At 42.4% G+C, this 20,768-nt stretch overlaps 1 protein-coding gene across 4 annotated transcripts in view; it reads right to left on the minus strand.

The window, feature by feature from the left end:
- cdc42bpab (CDC42 binding protein kinase alpha (DMPK-like) b) overlaps positions 1-20,768 on the minus strand; it is a 74,050-nt gene that overhangs the window by 27,225 nt on the left and 26,057 nt on the right. For all 4 annotated transcript variants that reach the window (XM_080048053.1, XM_080048055.1, XM_080048054.1 and 1 more), the window contains exons 3-10: positions 17,887-17,970; positions 16,025-16,120; positions 14,536-14,684; positions 3,544-3,637; positions 2,082-2,282; positions 1,669-1,807; positions 1,013-1,122; positions 705-784 (exon numbers count right to left, since the gene is read on the minus strand). In XM_080048053.1, coding sequence (XP_079904179.1) covers positions 705-784; positions 1,013-1,122; positions 1,669-1,807; positions 2,082-2,282; positions 3,544-3,637; positions 14,536-14,684; positions 16,025-16,120; positions 17,887-17,970 — 953 coding nt within the window. The remainder of the gene's footprint in view (positions 1-704; positions 785-1,012; positions 1,123-1,668; positions 1,808-2,081; positions 2,283-3,543; positions 3,638-14,535; positions 14,685-16,024; positions 16,121-17,886; positions 17,971-20,768) is intronic.

Below are 20,768 nucleotides of genomic sequence, written 5' to 3' on the forward strand. Positions count from 1 at the left end.
TAGAGACGAGTTGAGAGATGGGAGGATGTTGAGTCATGGGAGACAAGAAGAGAAAGAGAGAGAGAGGGGGAATGACAACAGCAGAAAGGAAGATGGGGAGTGTGAGAGAGACACCGACAGAGTGAACCGAAGAAAGAAAGAGAGGAAAGGGCCATTATCACTGAGCCATGAAGAGATAAGGAAGTTAGCTGTGGGTTTGGTGCTTTCTCAGGGTGAGGATCGACAGCCTGAACATCACCTTATTAGGGAGGAGAGCTCATTTACTACTCCTACGCCACTGCAAATGGACTGATAAGAATGTTATACAGTGTGGAGGCTTGTCTGGGAAAGTATGTCCATTTAAAACGACCGATTACACATGGAGTCCAACCATGACAAGGTGTCACGGTTTTTCACCTTCTTTTATTAAAAAGTATTTTTTTTTCTTCTTCATAGACTTTATTTCCTGCAATACAATGAATTACTTGATCTTAACTTGGTTTAATGTGATTTTCTATGCAATCGTTGAGATGTTGTATGCAAGTCTACGTTTGTTGTGTTTTTTTTTGTAAACTATAACACAGAAAAAAGAAGACACAAAAGTGAATTTTAATTTTGCCAACAGGAAGAATACTGGAGGAAAATAGTGCCTTCACTGTATTTCATTCACTTCCATTCACTTGACTTAAGAAATATATATATTTGATTCCCACGGTAGCACTTACCATTTGCTTGTGTAGGTGAAACCCACAAAGGGCAGGTGGTGGCCGGAGAAGGCAGTGTGAGAGGGAGGGGGCATGGTCTCCTGAACAATGATTCAAAAACATGACAGAGAAGAAGTGAGATTTTCACATCTGTGGCACTAAATGCAATGTTCGTCAGTTCCAAAACAATCAGATTTTCTGAGTTATTCAAACGGCAGATGAACTTATAGACATACGAAAATGAGAAAGTGCAGTGTGTGTGTGTGTGTGTGTGTGTGTGTGTGTGTGTGTGTGTGTGTGTATGTTTACCCCTAAACAATCCCTCTTACCGAGTTCTTTAGGCAGTCGTCATCTACATCAAAGTTGGAGGTGTCTGTAGGACTGCTGACCTCTGGGATGTAGGGCGCCTCGCACGCAAGAATGTTTTCCCAATCGATGCCTGAACACAAAAGACATTGCACTTAGAACACAGGATGATGGTCCATTATTCATTCATTAATAAACACACCACTCTGGTTGGCTAGAATGCAAATTGATTAATCCGATTAGAGCTTAGTTTTTTTCTTCTGTTAAAAAAAAGGCATGCTAGCGTAGCATTCATTGCTCAATATACTGTAGATATAGAATCGGATATTTAATTGAGGTATATATTTTTTGTTATCAAAATGCACAAACGAGGTACAAAAACTTAAATGTTTCAATGACGAAAAAAACACATTAGCATGTATAGAATAGAAGAAAAAAAAATACAACGTAGGAAAATAATTTGCATAGCCAATACAGTATGTATAGTATTTTCATATGTCAATTGTTATATTGCTATACATACAACATCTAGAAAGGATACTGGCAGAAAGAAGGCCACAACTGAATTTGAATAAAATAAATCTAAAAAGCAATAAGAGGTAACAAATCCTGCTGATAAACACACTTCATAAATATTAATATTGGTAATTCAAATCCCAGAAGAGAAAGTGACATCTACCAGTGAAGAAGGGGTGGTGCTTGAAGTCCTCGATGCCGTTCTGGCCCAATCGGTGCTCTCGGCTGCAAATGAGTCGACGAATCAGATCCTTCGCGTCCTCCGACACATCCGCTATCTGCTGTGGGAATTGGAATCGCTCCTGTGTGGAAGAAATGTGAGGCCAATGCATTAGGGGCAACACAGCAGTTTGACATGGAGAAATGTTTAACTTTTGAAAAACAAACATTAAAATCACAAATAAAAGAAAAATGTTCAATCAAATGTAATCTTACAGTGCTTCGGATCTATTTTTTTATATACCCCATCTCTCTAACCTCTTTTACTACAGCATATATTTTTACTATTGCCTCGACATGTGACTGACATATATGGAAAAGCAAGCTGAAGTAAATCTCAAACTCTAGAAAGCTCACCTTGTGGTTCATGATCTTGCCATAGGTTTCCACCAGGGACTCTGCGTAGAAAGGAGTCTCGCCATACAGCATTTCATACATGCAGACGCCCAGGGACCACCAGTCGCACTCAGGCCCGTACTTGCCTTTCCCATCCTCCATTGCCTGGAGGATTTCAGGGGAGATGTAGTCTGGAGTCCCCACCGCCACAGAGGACTGGACCTGAACACAGGGACAACACACAGGTCAAGAACTGATCCTGAGACTGCTTAGAATGCCACATATGAGGGACAACATCTCACACACACAGAAGAACAAAAGTTAAGTGTGTTGTATCGGAGTATTGAGAGGCATATAATGGTGAAAGATTTAGATTGCAAAGTGCCATTGCGACCCCTCCTGTTCTGAGAATTTACAGAACCTACGTTGGCCTTAAAGGACAATAACCTATTTACTACAGATGGCATCATCCACCACTTCCTCAAGTAATGAGGTGAAGATGTATCTAGTTATTAATTATGTATCACTTATTCCTCATCTTACAACATTTGCATTCCCAGCAGACACTCATTATGTATAAAAACATGTGTAAGGACGTCAATTTTGTCTTTTCTGTACTAAAACCCAATCAATTCTACACACTGTACCTTTAAATAATCAAGTGCAGCCTGTATGTTAATGGTAGTTATGATGATGAGTTACAGACTGGAGTCTTGGAAGCATGCGAGATGGATACCACCGCATACAACAGCACACAACCAAACAAAGAGCACATTGAACTGTCAGAGCCCTGACTACAGCACAAATCCCTCGTCTATATCAGTTCTCCAGAGCTACATTTGAACTTTTTCAAAGCAGTTTTGAGACCGCACATTTGATGCCTAATCCTGAATTTCAAATCTGTGCAGTAAATATAAGTTCCTTTCATAATCTAAACACACTAATGTTCCTAAAATGACTGTCTTTATTAAGTGCCAACAGTTCCACAGTGGAAGAGTTAAGCAGATGTTGGAATTTTGGATCCATCACACATTGGCATCACCTCTCTTTATTATTCAGGAAGTTGCTTTGATACAGATGAAACGCCAAAGTCATAAAGCTCTTATCGTAATTCAAAAGCTTCGATCTAGACGCTTGAATGTATTTCTTTAAAAGCGGTCATATTACCCCCCATCGCTATATTAACATTGGAGGAACAAAACCAAAACACTTCTTTGATCATCTTTTTTTCATCCTGTCATTTTTTTTTAATGTAACACCTGAGGGGAATTTTTTTTTTTTCTTTTACTGGGCGAAATTGTCTGAATCATAAAAATGCATGCAGAGCCAAGCCACTGAACCACACACTCCTCTCCTGGGGGACCCCTGGGGGTTGACGAGGAGGTCAGTAAAAGCTCTGGTATGTTTGCTTTGGACGGTTACGAGGCATCAGCAGTAGTGTGGTAAAAAAAAAAGAAGAAGAAAAGAAAAGAAAAATACGTACTGTCCCATCCTCCATGAGTTTGAGGCAGGAGCCGAAGTCAGCCAGGCGGATGTGGCCGTTCATATCCAACAGAATGTTGTCGGGCTTAATGTCCCTGGAAGGAGACAGAAGAGAAAAAAGTAGAGCAGGGTCGGGTGGGGGGGAGGGGGGGAGTTGGAGGACGGAGAAGAAAAGGGAAAAGATAAACTTAGCAATCGTTTCCTCTGGGTAGAATGAAGAAAACAAATCATTTATCCAAACAAAACAATACCTATCGTATCGGCCATCAAAAACACACACACACTCAAGCCTGATCTCATATTACAGTACAATCATCAATAATCATCACATTCAATGATGTAACCTGGGGAAGTGTAACTGTCTTAACTCACTTGTAAAGCCACTGTGTAATCATTTATATTTTTGATTTAATTAAGTGTAATTTCCCCCCGCACATTAATCAGCGTTGGACAACTCCAAAGTGACCGAACGAAAGAACGAACACTGGAAATAGTTGGACTTGTGTTGTGGGAGTTAGCTGTGCAGAAAGTTACACACACACACACACACACACACACACACACACACACACTGTTTGAGGAAAAATGCAACGCACAAACACACTCCCACTCACTAAAAAAGCCCCTGTGTCCTAAACAGACAGACTCCCCTGTTCGCTTTACCAACAATATTTGTGTTTGCGAACAGAGACAGATTGAGTCGGTGGGGGTGAGTAGTGTGTGTGCGTGTGTGGGGGGGGGGGGCAATGGACAACACATACCTTCACAGATGTGTACATGGTGGCTGCGCTCTGTAGAATTCTTTCCTCCAGTGCCATTTGTTCTGCATTACTACTGCTGATGAAATGTTTACAGAATAGATAGACTACTTTCACTGCTTAACCAGCAAACTAGGTTGTTAAGAGTGCAACTGTGGGTGCATATGTATCATTGCAGCTCAGGCACTGGTTTCTTTGCTGTTTCCAGACAACCTCTTGATAGGGAATATTTTAAATATCGATTTTTATATTTAGCTGATGCTTTTATCCAAAGCGACTTCCAATAAATGCATTCAACCATGAAGGTAAAAGCTCAGAACAGCAGGAATCATGCCAGTACATTAGCTTCAAATAAGCCAAACTACAAAGTGCACACATTTGTTCAGAAAGTAGCTCGGTGAAAGTTTATTACTTGCAACTTTATAAAAATACTACTCGTCACTACATCTGCAATGGTTACTTCAACTTCTAGGTGCCCATCCTTAAGGCAATATTGTGCAGGAGATCTTGCTGTATGTTTAACAGCTGTTCTCTGACAGGTGCTTTGTGTTGGGCTGCCTGTCGGGGCTATTGTCTTACATGGTGGTGTGCTCATAGAGCGCTGGCCTGGAACTACAGCCAGGCCTGGTCTGTGTCCACTTCTTGATCACTTCCAGGAGCAATACTTCTTTGATTAGCTTTCATCTGTGACCTCCTGGCGTACGTGTTAATAGTTTCAATGATGTGTTTATTAGATTGAAAATTGACATTATCATAAACTCCAACAATCATTGGGCTGGAGTGGTATGAAACAGAGACGTCACTGCACCCCAACCACCACGGTTAAATAAAGCCTCTGTCCCTGTGTGACCATTCCACTGATTTCCCCCGAGGGCAGACCATGTCCAGCCCTGTGTCTGAGGCCCTCTTATCAACACAGTCAACCCAAGCACAGCTCAATACACATGGTATTGGGGGCGGGGGGGCCATAGAAAACGTGTTAGGGTGGTGCCAAAAAAGCACAAATACTAACACTGTGCATTCAGAAACGCACAAATAATACTGGTTAAGGGGGACGATATTTGACTGAAAAATCAAACTTAAACACCCCTTTGAGGTCATGGGTTACAAAACTGGGCTGGTACAATTTCTGGGCAGTTTTGTGTGCATGGCTCTGCTTAAAATAGTAATAAGCAGATTGTCCAGCACAAGCACACATACCCTGCAGGCCTCACTTACAGAATGCACAACACACCAATAGGATAGTAATACCGATTCTTAGCAGACAAGGATGGTTGTATCTAATTAAAACATAACAAGTAGATGAAAGAAACACAACCTCCAAGCTAAATACTGTACATTTAAGGTCCACTCTTGACAATGTTCTACTTTTGCTAATGACAATGGCTCTATCTTGCAGTACTTAAAAATCGTGTGCATTTTTAGATTTCATACAGACACCAAGCAAGAGCTGAATCTAAATCAAAGTTACACTGAAGTCCCAGATAAATTCCAGTGCCTTCAGATAGACCATAAGCCACGTGATATGGTCGCCTGGCAAAAAAAATCAATTATTGCCAGATCATAAAACAGGAAGTTGAGGTTAATCAATTAAACAAATTCCCACATTCCACTGTTATCTTCCTTAAAATCTTCTTAACTACTCAATAAATAAATGAGACTATTGCCAAAGGTTTTTTTTCTCCCTTTTAAGCGTGAGCAGACATGCATTGGCTTTGAAGACGCCTTTTATGTTTCTGTCTTCGGCTAGAGATCTCTTCAAAGCCAGATGTGAGCCCATGCCATTCCCCAGTAGTGTTAATAGTCCCATCTCATGGGGGGCCGCAGCCTAGCTATCTCTCCACTTCAGATACAACACTAATTCACCAACCTATAAAACAGTTGACTAAAGGTATATGTGCACATATGTGACTTGTATAGACATATAAAAGCCAGGCTCCAAAACATATACACGGATATAAATTGACACTTAAAATCACTGTTTGCATCATGGGTTACTTGGAGGTCTTTTTAAAAGGGATCTCGACTGCTCGCAGATGGGTTCCAGATTGGACGTCACCTCTTTCCAAAAAACTTTGGAGTAAAACCGCGCATCGCACCCGAGTGCATGCATTCACCGAACCTATCTGAAGTAATGTGAACTTGGCAGCCACAAACGCACATAAACAACCGACACACAGTATAGTCAGGGTCACGCTGTCAAGGAGAGCTTAAAACTTGGATACGGAGAATTGAGATTTCTCTGATAAAATGTTTAATGTCTCTAAGAGGACATTTATCTTGGACTCCACACTGCTTTCGGTTATATCTGAACCTTCACCTTAGCTTTAACAAGCAGAAACCTAGACATGATGGAAGGCCCGAGTAGGACGACACAAACTTGGGAACAAATCGCTGGAAAAAAATATGCAGTTTTTTGGCTTGCAATTGTATAACGTTGTTAACAGAACTTTTTGAAGAGTTGTCAATTCATCATTTAAAAAGGGAACAAAAATAACTTGAAAGAAGCCCTGTGGAGCTTTTGACCGCTAGCAGCACTGAAGCAATGTTTTTAGAGTGGGTCTTTGTTGTGTTGTGCACAAAGACAAATATGCACACGCAGGAGCATGCTGGTGACGCGATGCACATTCCTAGCAATGGCTCCACGCTATTCCACTGACCTACAGGTGGCGGTAATGTGCCCAAAAGTGAGCAACAAACCATTAAAGGCATGAAAGAAGAAGACTGCCAGCACGCAAGCATGGATGTAAAAATGTAAATAAATCGGCTTTGCATTTGTTTGAAGAGAACGGAAATGCATTCTATACATTAGTTAGGCCTCAATAATACACACAACCCTTTTTGGTGAGAAACAGTGAATTAAAATAACCTCGGACCACCTGCCTGGAAGTGTAGGTCTTATAAATCATGAATGACTCCCGTAGCTCTGCAAGCAAGTGGATATGTGGATGTGTGTTTTGTTGGAGGCCTTAATCTACTCCTGAGACTTCTGGTAGGCCAAAGAGCAGACAGCGTGAGTTGACCTGTGCGAGTGTCTGTGTCCGTGTCTGTGTGTAGGTACAGGGTAGGTAGGGGACATTGCTGCAGCTAGTGATAAACCATTTAGTGCTAAAGCCTGTCTGCCCACTCCTCTCTCTTCCTCTCTCTCTCTCTCTTCTTAGCAGCAATTGTCTCTCATCCTCCTCCTTTCCCAAATCTCCCTGAACAGAACTTGAGACCGACAGCACAAGAGCTGACTCACATTAACCCATTGATGACTATGGCAGTCTAAGATGCATGTCCTTAAAGGCCTACTTCACCGGTTTGAATATGAAGGTGAAAAAAAAACGTACTTTGTAAATATTACTGTGATGTCACAGTAAAAGACATCACAGTAATATTTACAAAGTAAGTTTTTTTTTAACCCTATATTTCTCTTTCTGTGATGTCACGAGAAGGAGAAATATAGGGTTAAAAAAAATACTCTTTCTGCCTTTTCTCAGGCTAGGATGAACCGATTTCAATTTTTTTCGCACATTTATACTACATAGGATCTCAGAATTCAATACACCTTCATATTCAAACCGGTGAAGTAGGCCTTTAATGCCCGAGGGTTTTCTGAAAAAATAGTACGAATTGTCAACGTCTACCAAAACCTTAATATCTAAGCCTGTGTAGCACATAGAAACATGAAATAAAATACATTTAAAAGTTAAGGTTCACAGGTTTTATTTAAACATGCTCCCGTAGCGCTTACAAACCAAAACATTTTCAAAATTAGATGGGGGAGAAAAAATTATAATAAATATTATAAAATATGTAAAAATAATGTGCTAAATGAGGTTATAATCCTGCTACCTTTTAGCATGGATAGTAGTGACTGAGTGTGTAGTGGAGAGATAAAGATAGACAGATATAGGAATGAGGAGATAGCTTTATTTTATTATTTAGTTCAATTATCACTGGCACCATAAATCTGACTTCCCAGTACAACTGGAAAGCAGACTGACTCCTGCTGTCGGGAGCCGGTCAGCTGGTCCAAACGGCTGTATACCACGGAGATGAAAACGAAACTGAAACTTAACTATCGCCTGGCTGGGCTGAATTTGAGTTGGAGCAGCAAAATATAGCCTAAATCCATAAATATTGTTAATAAATAGATGCAATGTGTTGTGTGATTTTTGTCCGTAGCCTATAGTAGACCTAGATTCTGCGCTCTGAACGCCACTAACTGTTCTGTAATACACTATCACCGACACAGCCGGCATATTTTTTTTATTATTATTATTTTTTTTTATTAACATGATTTTCGGCAAACCACACAACTTTTGGGTGGTCACGTGGTCTTAAAAAATCAACAAAACCCACCTCATGTGTATTTGAACCAATGACGGTGCATTTTATGCTGCGCGCTCCATGAAAGTTAGATAAAGTAACAATGCTGCGCTATGCAGCATCAGGCAGGAGATACAATGTAGCATCGCGCAGCAGCCATCATCAATGGGTTAACATTCCACAGGTGGACCAACCGAGAGAGGTGGTGATGCTAAGCTAGGCTAGTTAGCATTGCTAATTGGGCTACTGTGTCACAGGGCTCCTGCAGTCTAAAGGCCAGGACACACCAGTCCGACATGTTCCGACTACGCAAAAAATGGAGTCGGCCGTTTCAGGAAGCTCCAGCTTCCCGTCGCTGCTAAAGAACACACCGAGACGACTGTTTATTTTCCGTACGCTCGCGGGACGTAATGTCTCCACAACAGCAGGCGGCGCTAATCTGTATTGTGGCCCGAAAAAATACGAAAGCCGGAAATGATTGGACATCTCTCTAGTGCATAAACATAGATAGAAATACGTATTTATATTTATGGACCATAAGAGCACAATTTTTAGCAGAGAGTGTCGAGCATGGTGTCGAGCAGTCAACAAGGGTTGATGCATGTGAGTACTCTCAAAACGAAACGAACAAACACATTAAAACGATGGCTAGCTGTTGTTAGCTGTTTGTGCTACCCGCCTCACTTCCGGGCTTCACTGATTCGCTAGCCCTCCACCAATCAAATTGCTCCAAATGAAAGACGGTCGGCCGCCGATTGAACATGTTCAATCGGCGGCCGACAGGCTCAAAACAAGCCCGACGACCTCTACGTCGGCCGACGTCACGGCACACACCAAACAGATTCGTCTTTTTTTTTGACGACGGCGATTATCGGGCTGGTGTGTCCTGGCCTTTAAGGAGCAGCGCAGGGACAAGAATAGAGGGAGGTAATCTCTTCTAAGACCACAGCATCCATCTGTGAGGGCCATCTGGACACAGCCTCGCAATACACACACACACACACAAAGTGGCCTGCAGCAACACTGGAAACTGCAAAGACAAGGCATGTCCACATGGCTCTGGCCAAGCGTATGTTAACTAATGGTTCAAATAACTGCTGCCTGTGTGACTTATGGCATCACTTTATACCGATTCTCACAAAACACACACACACACACACACGCACACAGTAAAGATTTGAGCATTTTTCTGGACGATACAATTTCCATCAAATCAGGGAATATCTAACATCCAAAAAGTGATTTTATATTTAGATAGTCAACAATGTAAATAAATGATGGTAGCGTGTGTGTGCATGTGTGTATGAGAGATGGAGGGAGGAAGCCCTGTTTGCTCTTAGGTCACTGGGCTGTGAAAGACACATGGCGCTGATCAATAATAAAACACAAAGGCTGCAATCAATAGGATAACACACACCATCGCGCACACACACACGCACACGCACACGCACACACACACACACACACACACACACACACACACACACACACACACACACACACACACACACAAAGTCCCCGTATTGTACAGTATTAGGAACCCACTTGGAAACAGATTTGAACTGTCACACCCTGAAATTACATCTTATTTCATGTGAGTGTGTGCTGTTATCAGTCTTCCCCTATCCATGATTATGACAAATCTCCTCCTCTCTATATCCACACACACAAACACTGTCACTTCCCCTCTGTACCAACCCCCGCCTCCACTTTCACTCAGAATCCCCATCACACACAGAGTCGCACACACACAGGACAGACAAATGTGGCGCTAGGCAGCACAAAGCCATGCTGAGTTGGCCTATTGAAACGTTTGTCAGGGCCCTTTGGGAGGCCACGCAGATCACTTACCACTGAATAAATGAACACACACACACACACACACACACACACACACACACACACACAGCGTCTGACTCTTAACACGCTGCCTCTCGAGGGACCTGGCCGAAGTGGACAGAAGGCTGACCCAAAGGCTCTTTGCTCTTCATTTCTTTCATCTGGGCTCTTTTGAACTAAATCAGTGTCAACAGAACTGCAGATATTAATATGAAATGGGCCAACATTGTGGCGAGGTCAACTACTTCACAACTCAGAAGAAAACGCACATTAGGTGAGCTGAAATGCCATCATTTAGACTATGAGCTGTTAGCTGATAAGGCTAGTTGAAGACATATCATGAGAATATGAAAAAGTTTCCTTTCTACTGATGTAGCCATCGCTTAAATATGTTTTAATTGTGTATATAAGGCCAGTGGGGTAATGTAGCTTATCAATAACCTGTAGGGTTTCTTCTTCATTTCTGAACATTAAACAGTCAAATAATCAGCCAGTTACGGCCCTACAAAACAGCAGGGATATAAAGATGCTGAAGCACCATTTCTTGTGTATCATGTCTGGGAGGATAGTCGAATACCTCTGAGCCCTCTAAAAAGCCAAGAAGAATCTCTGTGGGGATATGGAGTCCATGACAGGGACAGTGAAACATTCCTCCAACTCTACTTATTACGACATTTTATCTCTGGTTTTTTAAAGCTTGCAAAACAAATGATTCAGTCCCATCCAGGAACCCAAAACATATTATTACCCTCACCAAGTGCGGCCCCACCACACATTAACTCCTGATATATTTTATGTCTTGATGAACGGTACATTTAATGAAATTATTGCACAATACTTGAAAAAATGTGGAATACAATACTTGAAATACTAGAACTCAGGGTTATTTTTATAAAGTCGCCGGTTCGGACTGCTTCAAGAGGGCGGGCCTGTAAAATCAACCGAATGTTACACTATGGGTTGTTTATTCATGTGTGTGTTCTTAATAAATCTGTTAAAGCTAGTCAGCCCAGTGTAACATACATGGAGCCTCTTATGGTTTGTGTAGCGTGTGTCGCTAGCATGGAGCAAAATACTTTTCCAACGAGAAAATAAACAAGTCTTTACATCTGGAGCAGCCCAGAGACTGATTCATCCGTCAAGCAGACAATTATTCTCTGTACGACTGAACGGTAATGATGGGAGAATGAAGAAGAAAAAAGTGCTTACTGCCAGAAATTCATTCCGACTGCTCCCACTATAGTGAGTGTGTGAGTAGAATGACCAACAGGACGGAGGAATGTCTGCTAGCGGCAAACACATGGGATTTATGCTGAGTACCTAATCCTCAAACTGGGAGAACGCTCCACACACACACACGACTGGTGTGACTGATATTGTAGCTGCAGCTGCATTCACTGACTATCCGTGAAATTTAAGAAATGGAAATTAGAAACAGGCTACGAGACTAGCGTTCACATATTCGTCGGTTGTTTTATCTTCATTTTTCTTTCAATATAACAATACATATAAAAGATGTTAAACATGGCCTCCTGTCTGCTGGGTTTTATTCAACAGGTTTCTTAGGTTGAAATTATTCTTTTTTTTAGACAGTATATTCGTCAATGCAGTATTTTTAGTGACTGTGTTAATAGGAACCACAGGCGGTTAAAAACTGTGATACCCAAGAGAAAAATTGAGGAAACAATTGCAATGCAATTTAGCCTCAACCTGCCTTTCGTATTCTAAAAAAGAGGCCTGCTTGTGTGTGTGTGTGTTTGTGTTTTGAAAGTGAGCCATGAATAGAGGGTGGTTGGTTTTCTCTTAAATGGACAATAGACCCTTTAAATTAAAGGTTTAAAGCATTATACTCTTAACTTAGTCATACAAATAGGAAACACACCACACACACACACACACACACACACACACACATCAGTCAGGACCTGCCAGCAGGACACACCCTCCTCAGGGGACCTGCCTCGCCGTCTCCACCCTCTTCAAAGCAGGCATACAAAATCTCCCACGAGTGTGTGTGTGTGTGTGTGTGTGTGTGTGTGTGTGTGTGTGTGTGTGTGTGTGTGTGTGTGTGTGTGTGTGTGTGTGTGTGTGTGTGTATTCTTGTCTGTAGAGAGCAGAGGAGGAGTTGGGGGTTGGTCCATGGGGAGGGTGTGTGTGTGTGTGGGGGGGGAGGGGTGGTACCAGTGCCACACCCCCACCCACGCGCCTCCCATACCCCATCATTACTGTCCCAAAGCGTCCACGAGGGTGACTTAAAGAGAACCAGCGCTGTCCCCTCCTGCTTGTCCCTTTTTTTTTTCCTTCCATCCACTCCTCTGTCTCCGCTGCCACCGCCAACCCCCACCCGCCGCGGCCCCGAGATAACAGCATGCAATTAGTGGCTCTCCACTCTCTTCTCATTCACTCCCTGTCTTTACTCGTACATTTATATCTACACAGCTCTCTAGAACTCCGTCGGAAGTTTCTCGGTACGTCTCTTTTCCTTCTGACTTCCAGGCAGCAGCGTATTACAGATCAGAAGAAAGCTACAGACACACCCAAAACGAGCCGCCTAGCTTTATCATAAGCTCTGACCCCTCCCTTGTACTCTATCCGTCCGTCATCTTTCCCTCCGTCTATCCATCCGTCTCTCGCTCCTTGAAAATTAAAACTGCTGTGACGAGCCCTAGGCCGAAAGCAACACTGTAATTGTGTTAACGTGCCGATTATGACCACTTCCTGTCTGGCAGGGTTCAACTTCCTGCTCCAGAGGGCGTCCTCTATTGGCTCGAACATGATTTTGGAATCTATGTTACAAAAGAAAATGGTTCCAGGCGCCATGGGGTGTGAACAGTGAACAGTGCTTTTAGGCCGTTACGATTTCAATTCAGTGAAATGAGTGAACGCGGTGAGTGCCTGTAGCTGCACACAGAGCAGGGACGTAAATGTAAACAAAGCAACAGGTAAGCTAATGCTAAAACATTGCACAGGCTAGCGATGGTGGAAAGTAACTACGGTGAGTACATATACTCGACAAGCAATGAATAATTGTACCTTCACTAATGTTTTTCAATTCAATGCCACTTTTTTTCTACCAAACTATATATTTCAGATGGACATGTTCTTTTTTACTCCACTACATTTCTCTGACAGATATAGTTAGTAACTTCACAACAACAACAACAACAACAACAACAACAACAACAACTAAAACAAACAATGAGCTTATAAGATCAAATGTATAGCTGTAGATTAAACCAGTGGTGTTGTAGTTTGTGGTCTCCAAAAACTCCAGAGGGAAATAGCTGGGTCTTTAGCTGCTAAATGCTGCATTTAGAATTCATCACTAGAAGCAATACATTTTTCACTGCCACATTGTCATTTGACATAAATCTATTTAATATAACTGCTCTATCTATTTATTGGTGATAACCTTTCTGCACCTATACTAAAGGCAGGATTTTGGATGCATGACTTTTACTTGTAACTTGACATGTTGTATCTTGATTTTTTCAATTTAAGTAAAGGAACTGAGTGCACTGCATTTTTCTTTCCCAAACACTGAAATCCGGCCTCCAACACACACCATCCTGACCTCAAATGGGAATGTTCTAGAGTGAAATAATAACACACACAGGAACACACACTAATATACTCTATAATTATTCAGCGGTACTGGCTACCTTTGGTGATGACTGAAGACAAACATGTGCACACACACACATATACACTGCTATTTTCATTTAGTGGCTTCCCGCAGCTGGAAATTTGCCCACGCAGCAAGAATAATGTAAATACACTGAACACATCCATCATCGGGTCTTCCTGTTCAGTCTGTTCCTCTCCAAAAAAAATAATTACAGACAAACACTCACACACATTGGTACCTCCGGACGGACACACACACACACACACACACACACACACACACACACACACACACACACACACACACACACACACACACACACACACACACACACACACACACACACACACACACACACACACACACACACACACACACACACACACACACACACACACACACACACACACACACACACACACACACACACACACACACACAGCCTGCTCCTCACCTGTGGACGTAGTGTAGCCGGTGAACTGAGTCGATGGCCAGCACCATCTCCGCTAGGTAGAACTTGGCCATCTCCTCCGGCAGCCGGTCCTCAAACTTACTGAGCAGAGTCAGCAGGTCACCGCCCACATAGTAGTCCATCACCAGGTACTAGACGGGACAAAGACATAGGACATGTGTCAATAACAGGTACTAGAGGAGAAATCAACAAAGGTGAGAATTAGAAGCAGAATAACTCAATGAAGACAATAAAGATTACTATGGTTCAAAAATTCAATAGAAATTTAAATATGCCACTATTCTCCCCCCCCCCCCCATTCCTCTCCCTTTTTTCTCACAGTATCATTACCAGAGGGGGCACAGAGGCAGCGAGTGTATAAACGGTTCTGAACTTTTGAGGGTTTTCCTAAAAATAGACGGCTGTACGGGACAGCGGTGTATATTTTTAAAGCCTTGGGGAGTGTCCGGGGGTAAAAGCATTTGTTGTTAGAATGTGGGAAATGGAATGACAAGCAGTCCTGGCATTTGAACTCAGGGTCATGGGGAGAGGACAGACCGTCAAGGGGAAAGGAGAGAACTATTGCCTCCAGCAGCCAATGAAAAGTGTGGAAGAGCTCCCCAGTCAGCAAGCTCCAAAATCATTATTTTGGTTCTTTTTATAAGTAAATGTTTTTCTGGCCGTGTTAAGTCCTGTTGCCCAATTTCCTACAATTCTCAGTCATGTTTTGCTTTGCGGTGAGAAGTGAATGTGCCGGTCAGCGCCTGGCAGGTCACCAGCCATCCAGAGAGGAGGTGGTGCTGTTTCCTAGAAAAGAACTGCGCAGTGAAATGGTCAAAAGTGTCAGGTGGTGCTGAGCAACACAGAAAAACTGTGGGTTGTTACTTTGGAAAGTACCATCGTTTGAATGTGCTGAAATGTATAAAGTAGGGTAGGGGGATGATACTCAAACGGAGTCAAATACATCAGATAAGTAAAAGTTGAAATTTCTGACCCGTGGTCAGTTCCCTGCATGTAGTTCCCCTCTCTGCCTCATTTCATCTATGTCTCTCTGCACTGTAAATAAAGCTTGAAAAGGCCAAAAATAATAATATGTAAAAGGTGCACTATGCAGTTTTAGGGGAGGGGGGTTTCTTTACATTTTCGGAGCCTGCATTCAGTTTATAAAATATATTTTCTCTACATTAAATTATTTTGTATTGAGTAATTCTATCATCATACATCAAAACCAAATTATTTTTTTTATCTGGAACTAAACGTAAGACTAAACAATATTTGCATACCAAACTGTAAACAACATTGAATTGGTATTCGAGGGACCAAATTTTCCTGTGAGGAAAGTTTGCTTATTCAGTTATGAGAATATACCGTAGAAAATATTCACTTCTCTGACACACCCAAAGTTACATAGTGCACTTTTACATTTAAAAAAAAAGACTTGGCCGTAGATGCATATAAAAAGAGTCAAGGTAGCAAGAGAATGCTGTGTTACCAGGTTATTGTCATCCTGAAAGGCGTAGTGCAGAGTGGTGATCCACTGGCAGTCTCCATTCACCAACACATCCCGCTCCTCACGGAAACACGCCGTCTAAAAGGAAGACTCAACACAGTTAATACCTCCGCACGTACTGACAACAATGTGAGAGAAAGACAATTAAAGTTTCAGTTGTGCGTGTTGGAAACTGCCAAACTAATGATCCCTTCATCCTTATTTAGAACGATGTTACACTAACACAACTTCACCTTCAGTCGGAGAGGGTTCTGTATAGTTTCCCGAGCAACCCCTTTGTTCATTTAATCAAGTTTATTGTTTTAATTAAGAGTGACAGATACTTTTCAACTAAAGTTAACTTTAGGACAATTTGGAGGATTTTTCTGATGGAATGCGATCCTGGATCCCACATGCTGTTGTTTGTGTAATGGTGTCAAGTACTTCCGATGAACTGGGACAGAGGTTTCACAAACATCAGGATCTTCTACAGAGCATACGTGCTTTCGAGTTAAGAAGGGCATTCCAGCGTGGTGATGCTTGCTGCTCTTGTGGCTGCTTTGTCTGGCAGTGCATTTCAGTTCACTGGGCTAGGTAACTTTCTGCAATAACCTGGTTTCTGATAAAACATTTTTGCAAGGCAAGGCAAGGCAAGTTTATTTATAAAGCACATTTCGGACATAAGGCCATTCAAGGTGCTTTACAGATGCAAAAACAAAAACTAGGAGGAAGCTGAGTTTCTTTGCCAGCTACAGTTCAACCTTGAAGGGATTTCAGGGGGGCTTTAACAGGACTGCATCCATATAATATATGGGCGGCTGTGGCGAAGCGTTTAGGGCGGTCTTCCACTGGGTTGCAGGGTCGGTGGTTCGATTCCCCCGCCACATGTCGAAGTGTCCCTGGGCAAGACACTGAAGCCTAAATTGCTCCCGATAGTAAGCTTGCACCCTGCGTGGTAGCTGCAGCTATCAGTGTATAAATGTGTGTGTTTGGTTGAATGTGCACAAAACAACTTAAATTGCTTTGGGTCTGTGAAAAAACAGGGAAAAGCGCTATATAAGTGGAGACAATTTACCATTTTATAAGAAAGACCCACAACATGAAAATGGGTTTCTTTGTTGCAAGTTGTAACATGATGGCCCAGTGACCAGGTGGCTTGTGGGTAGTATAACCATACTGCAGTTTGTCAGTACCCTCTAGTCTACACCATCCTGTTAGACATGCTGTGTGCTCCTGTGATTTACTGCAACTCTTCCTACAAGTCAGGTTCAGTGTGTAAATCAATCAAACCCTAATCTGTCATTGTCATCGGCAGCATGACAATGACAGATTAGGGTTGAACTATTGTTTGGTGCTTTGACGTTCCTGTTTACAACAACCATTACATGCTTTGTGTACATTAATTCCACATACTTTCCCATGGCCATGTTTGCGCACACACACACACACACACACACACACACACACACACACACACACACACACACACACACACACACACACACACACACACACACACACACACACACACACACACACACACACACACACACACACACACACACACACACACACACACACACACACACACACACACACACACACACACACACACACACACACGTTCTGGTCAGTGACGTATGAGGTATGAAGATTGCAGACCCCTGGGGCCGACAGGAATGTCAGACCATCATGAAAAATAGCAACATGTTCTGTAAGCATTTATCAATGACAGTCAGATTTGGGTGTGGATAAATCAGGGCTGTGGTTTCTCTTGACAGTGTATAATTTATAAAATAATTATTCATTCTGGTTATTGTCATTTTATTTTTTTAGATCCCGATGGCCCAGTGTGCAGAACTCACCTCCGCTCGCTTCAGCATCTCCCACTTGTTGAGAATCTTCATGGCGAAAACCTTGTCCGTGTTTCTCACTTTTACCACTGCAACCTGCAAAAGGAGAAAGAAGCCATTTTAATTGTCCGTGTCACAGCGAAACCAACGTCAAAGATTGTGCGGAATGTTTTTCAGAGCAATCGTATAATATGTAATGTCTTATCTCCGAAGAGACGGGAAGAAAAACATACACAAAAATGACATGATGATAGAAGTTATCATGTAACCAATCATACTATTTAGAAAGCAAAGGTCCCTCTTAATTAATACTGATTAGTGCACATTACAAACTAAAGAAGCCTAGTGAATAAGCTAGTGAATGATTACAATTGTCCTTCTTTGTGTCGTAGTAGTACAATAAAATAACAGCAGCAGTGGAGCCAATGAGGAGACAGGAAAAGCACGGAGAGGAAGTGACTAAAGATACTGAAGTGCTGCTAACCTAAGAGGCCAACAGATGCACTCCACCTGGATGTACACTCTTAAAACACACACACACACACACACACACACACACACACACACACACACACACACACACACACACACACACACACACACAGCTGGACACTTAAATATAATCCATGCAAAGGCTGCAGTCTGAGCAAATGAACTGAACACTGCTGTAATGACTGTGTCCAGTGATTTGTAAATGGGCACAGATCAATGGCTGGTAGGTTTGTGCAGATGGGATGGTTTGGAAGGAAGTCGCTGATAACAGATCATTGATGTGGTCATTACTGCTAAAATCACAAACAAGTCATTACAAGTTTGTGTGTCATTAACTATCAAAACAACTAATTAGACAGGCATTCAATACGTCATTTAAACTATCAGGTGTGTCCCTTCATCGTCTGAGAAACATTAACCTCCATACACATAAAACACCACACAAATATATCCTATGCATTTAGTGAATGTGCACAAATATGCATAACTTGTAAATATTCAATATTAGGTTACCCTTATTACTTACAATAACCACAGTATAGTTGAACTGGAAAACACAATTTTGTCAAAATCATTGAGTGTCTTCTCACAATCGGCTTTGGTGTTAATAAACAGCCTAGGCTCTGTAAACGGCCATGTTGCTTGCTACGGTGGCCCCTTTTGTAAACATACCCTTTGTTTACAGAGTGTATAGGCGGTGTAGTATTACTGGATTTTTTTCAGCGCACACAAAGTATGGACAGGTAATGGATTGTGAGGAGATAGTTAACTGCTTTTGACAAAAGGTTCTCCAGAATCCCTGACCAATCCACCTTTAACTGATAGGTAAACCATATCAAGCCATTTGAAATAAAAACCTACTAGTACTAGCCTGTCTGTTATGGTTTCTCACCTTGACCTTACACTGCCCTGCTATTCTCTGGGTTTATCAGACCCTCTTGTACCGTCTTAAGAACATAACTTTCCTCTCCCTGATAATTGCTGAACATTACCATGACAAGCTTCCCCTGGACGCAGGCTTCACATTTGGCCAAAAAAGGAGCTACACACAAGCTGCTGTGACAAACCACTGCACGCTGACGGCCCAAGCACAAACTCACTTCCTGGCTTTTACCCTCCTTCATATTTTTGTAACTTTCTGTTGATCCAAAGAGCAGATGTCCCCATTTTTTTTTAATTTGGCCTCTTTAATGGTTAATTGAATACGCAAATCAGCATAAACAGAAAAGGGGAAAACAGTCAAAAAGATGTAAACAGACGGACAGGAATTTTGAACTGCACTGCATACGCACACACACGGATGAGAATTGAAACAAACACAGGCGCCCCACGCAACAGAGGGGTCTGTAGTCTATTAAATGAGCCGGGGAATGCTGCTAATGCAATACAATGATAACATTCCTGCAGTGTTTGGATTTCCCCTAGTGATCCCTCACCAGAGCAGAGGAGGACAGGGGGGGGAGCGCACTGTTCTTGGCAAACGACTTGGCTGTTTTTGTCCTTTTTGTCCATCGCTCCTTTTCTTCTCCCCACTGTTCCTTCCTTCATCTTGTCCCCCCCTTGTCCTACATGGCCTGGTGTCTACTACAGGCCCTGCCAAAGACTAAAGCACAGTTAACTCTACTAGTCCTGTCTATATTCATGGTTAAAGTGTGCATTGAAGGAGGTTTTTTTTTTGCCACTAAAGATGATTTCTTTTAGCTCTTCGTTTCAGCTGAGTCTTCAATTTAATTTTTATTTTTTATCAGTTTGGAACAGGCATGAAACAGACCACAGCAGTTGATCCAATTATCCCACACGCCAAGTCATTTTGAAGGGTGGCAAAGGCCTACTGCCAAAATGGCTTCGGCACTGTCAGACATAACAGCCGAGGCCATATGTGTGCAGGCATTTGGCTGCTGCCTAGTGTTTTGAAGCAAAGATGTATAACACTGACTGATGGCAGCAACTGAACAATTATGGCGGCGGCTCGAATACTAAGCAAGGCCAGCCGTTGTGAGAGGAATACGTAACCCTGACATTGTTTGTATATCAAGCACCATCCACCGAGCTCCCACCGTCCCGACTACTGAGCACCGTTTGGCCCATTTGTTGTGTTGTTGGTGAAGAGGCAACTGAGTCGTAATGGGAGCATTCTGAGAGACAGGAGGCCAGCACACACACTGGTCCATTCATTCATCAGACTGAGCTCCGACAACGTCACCCGACCGCGCCACTTCTCGGCCCCGCTGCTGACAATGGGAGGACGAAAAATCAAAACATCCTGCACTCAAGCTCTCATCTCTTTTTCTGACTCTCAAAACGTTTTTTTTTTTTTACTTCTTTTTCTTTTTGTCTGTGTCTGTCCACCTGGATCTGTCTATATCTCCATCTCTGTCAGTCCGTCCACATATCTCCGATGC

Source organism: Ammodytes marinus, assembly GCF_949987685.1.
Source record: "Ammodytes marinus genome assembly, chromosome: 19".
Taxonomy (NCBI): domain Eukaryota; kingdom Metazoa; phylum Chordata; class Actinopteri; order Uranoscopiformes; family Ammodytidae; genus Ammodytes; species Ammodytes marinus.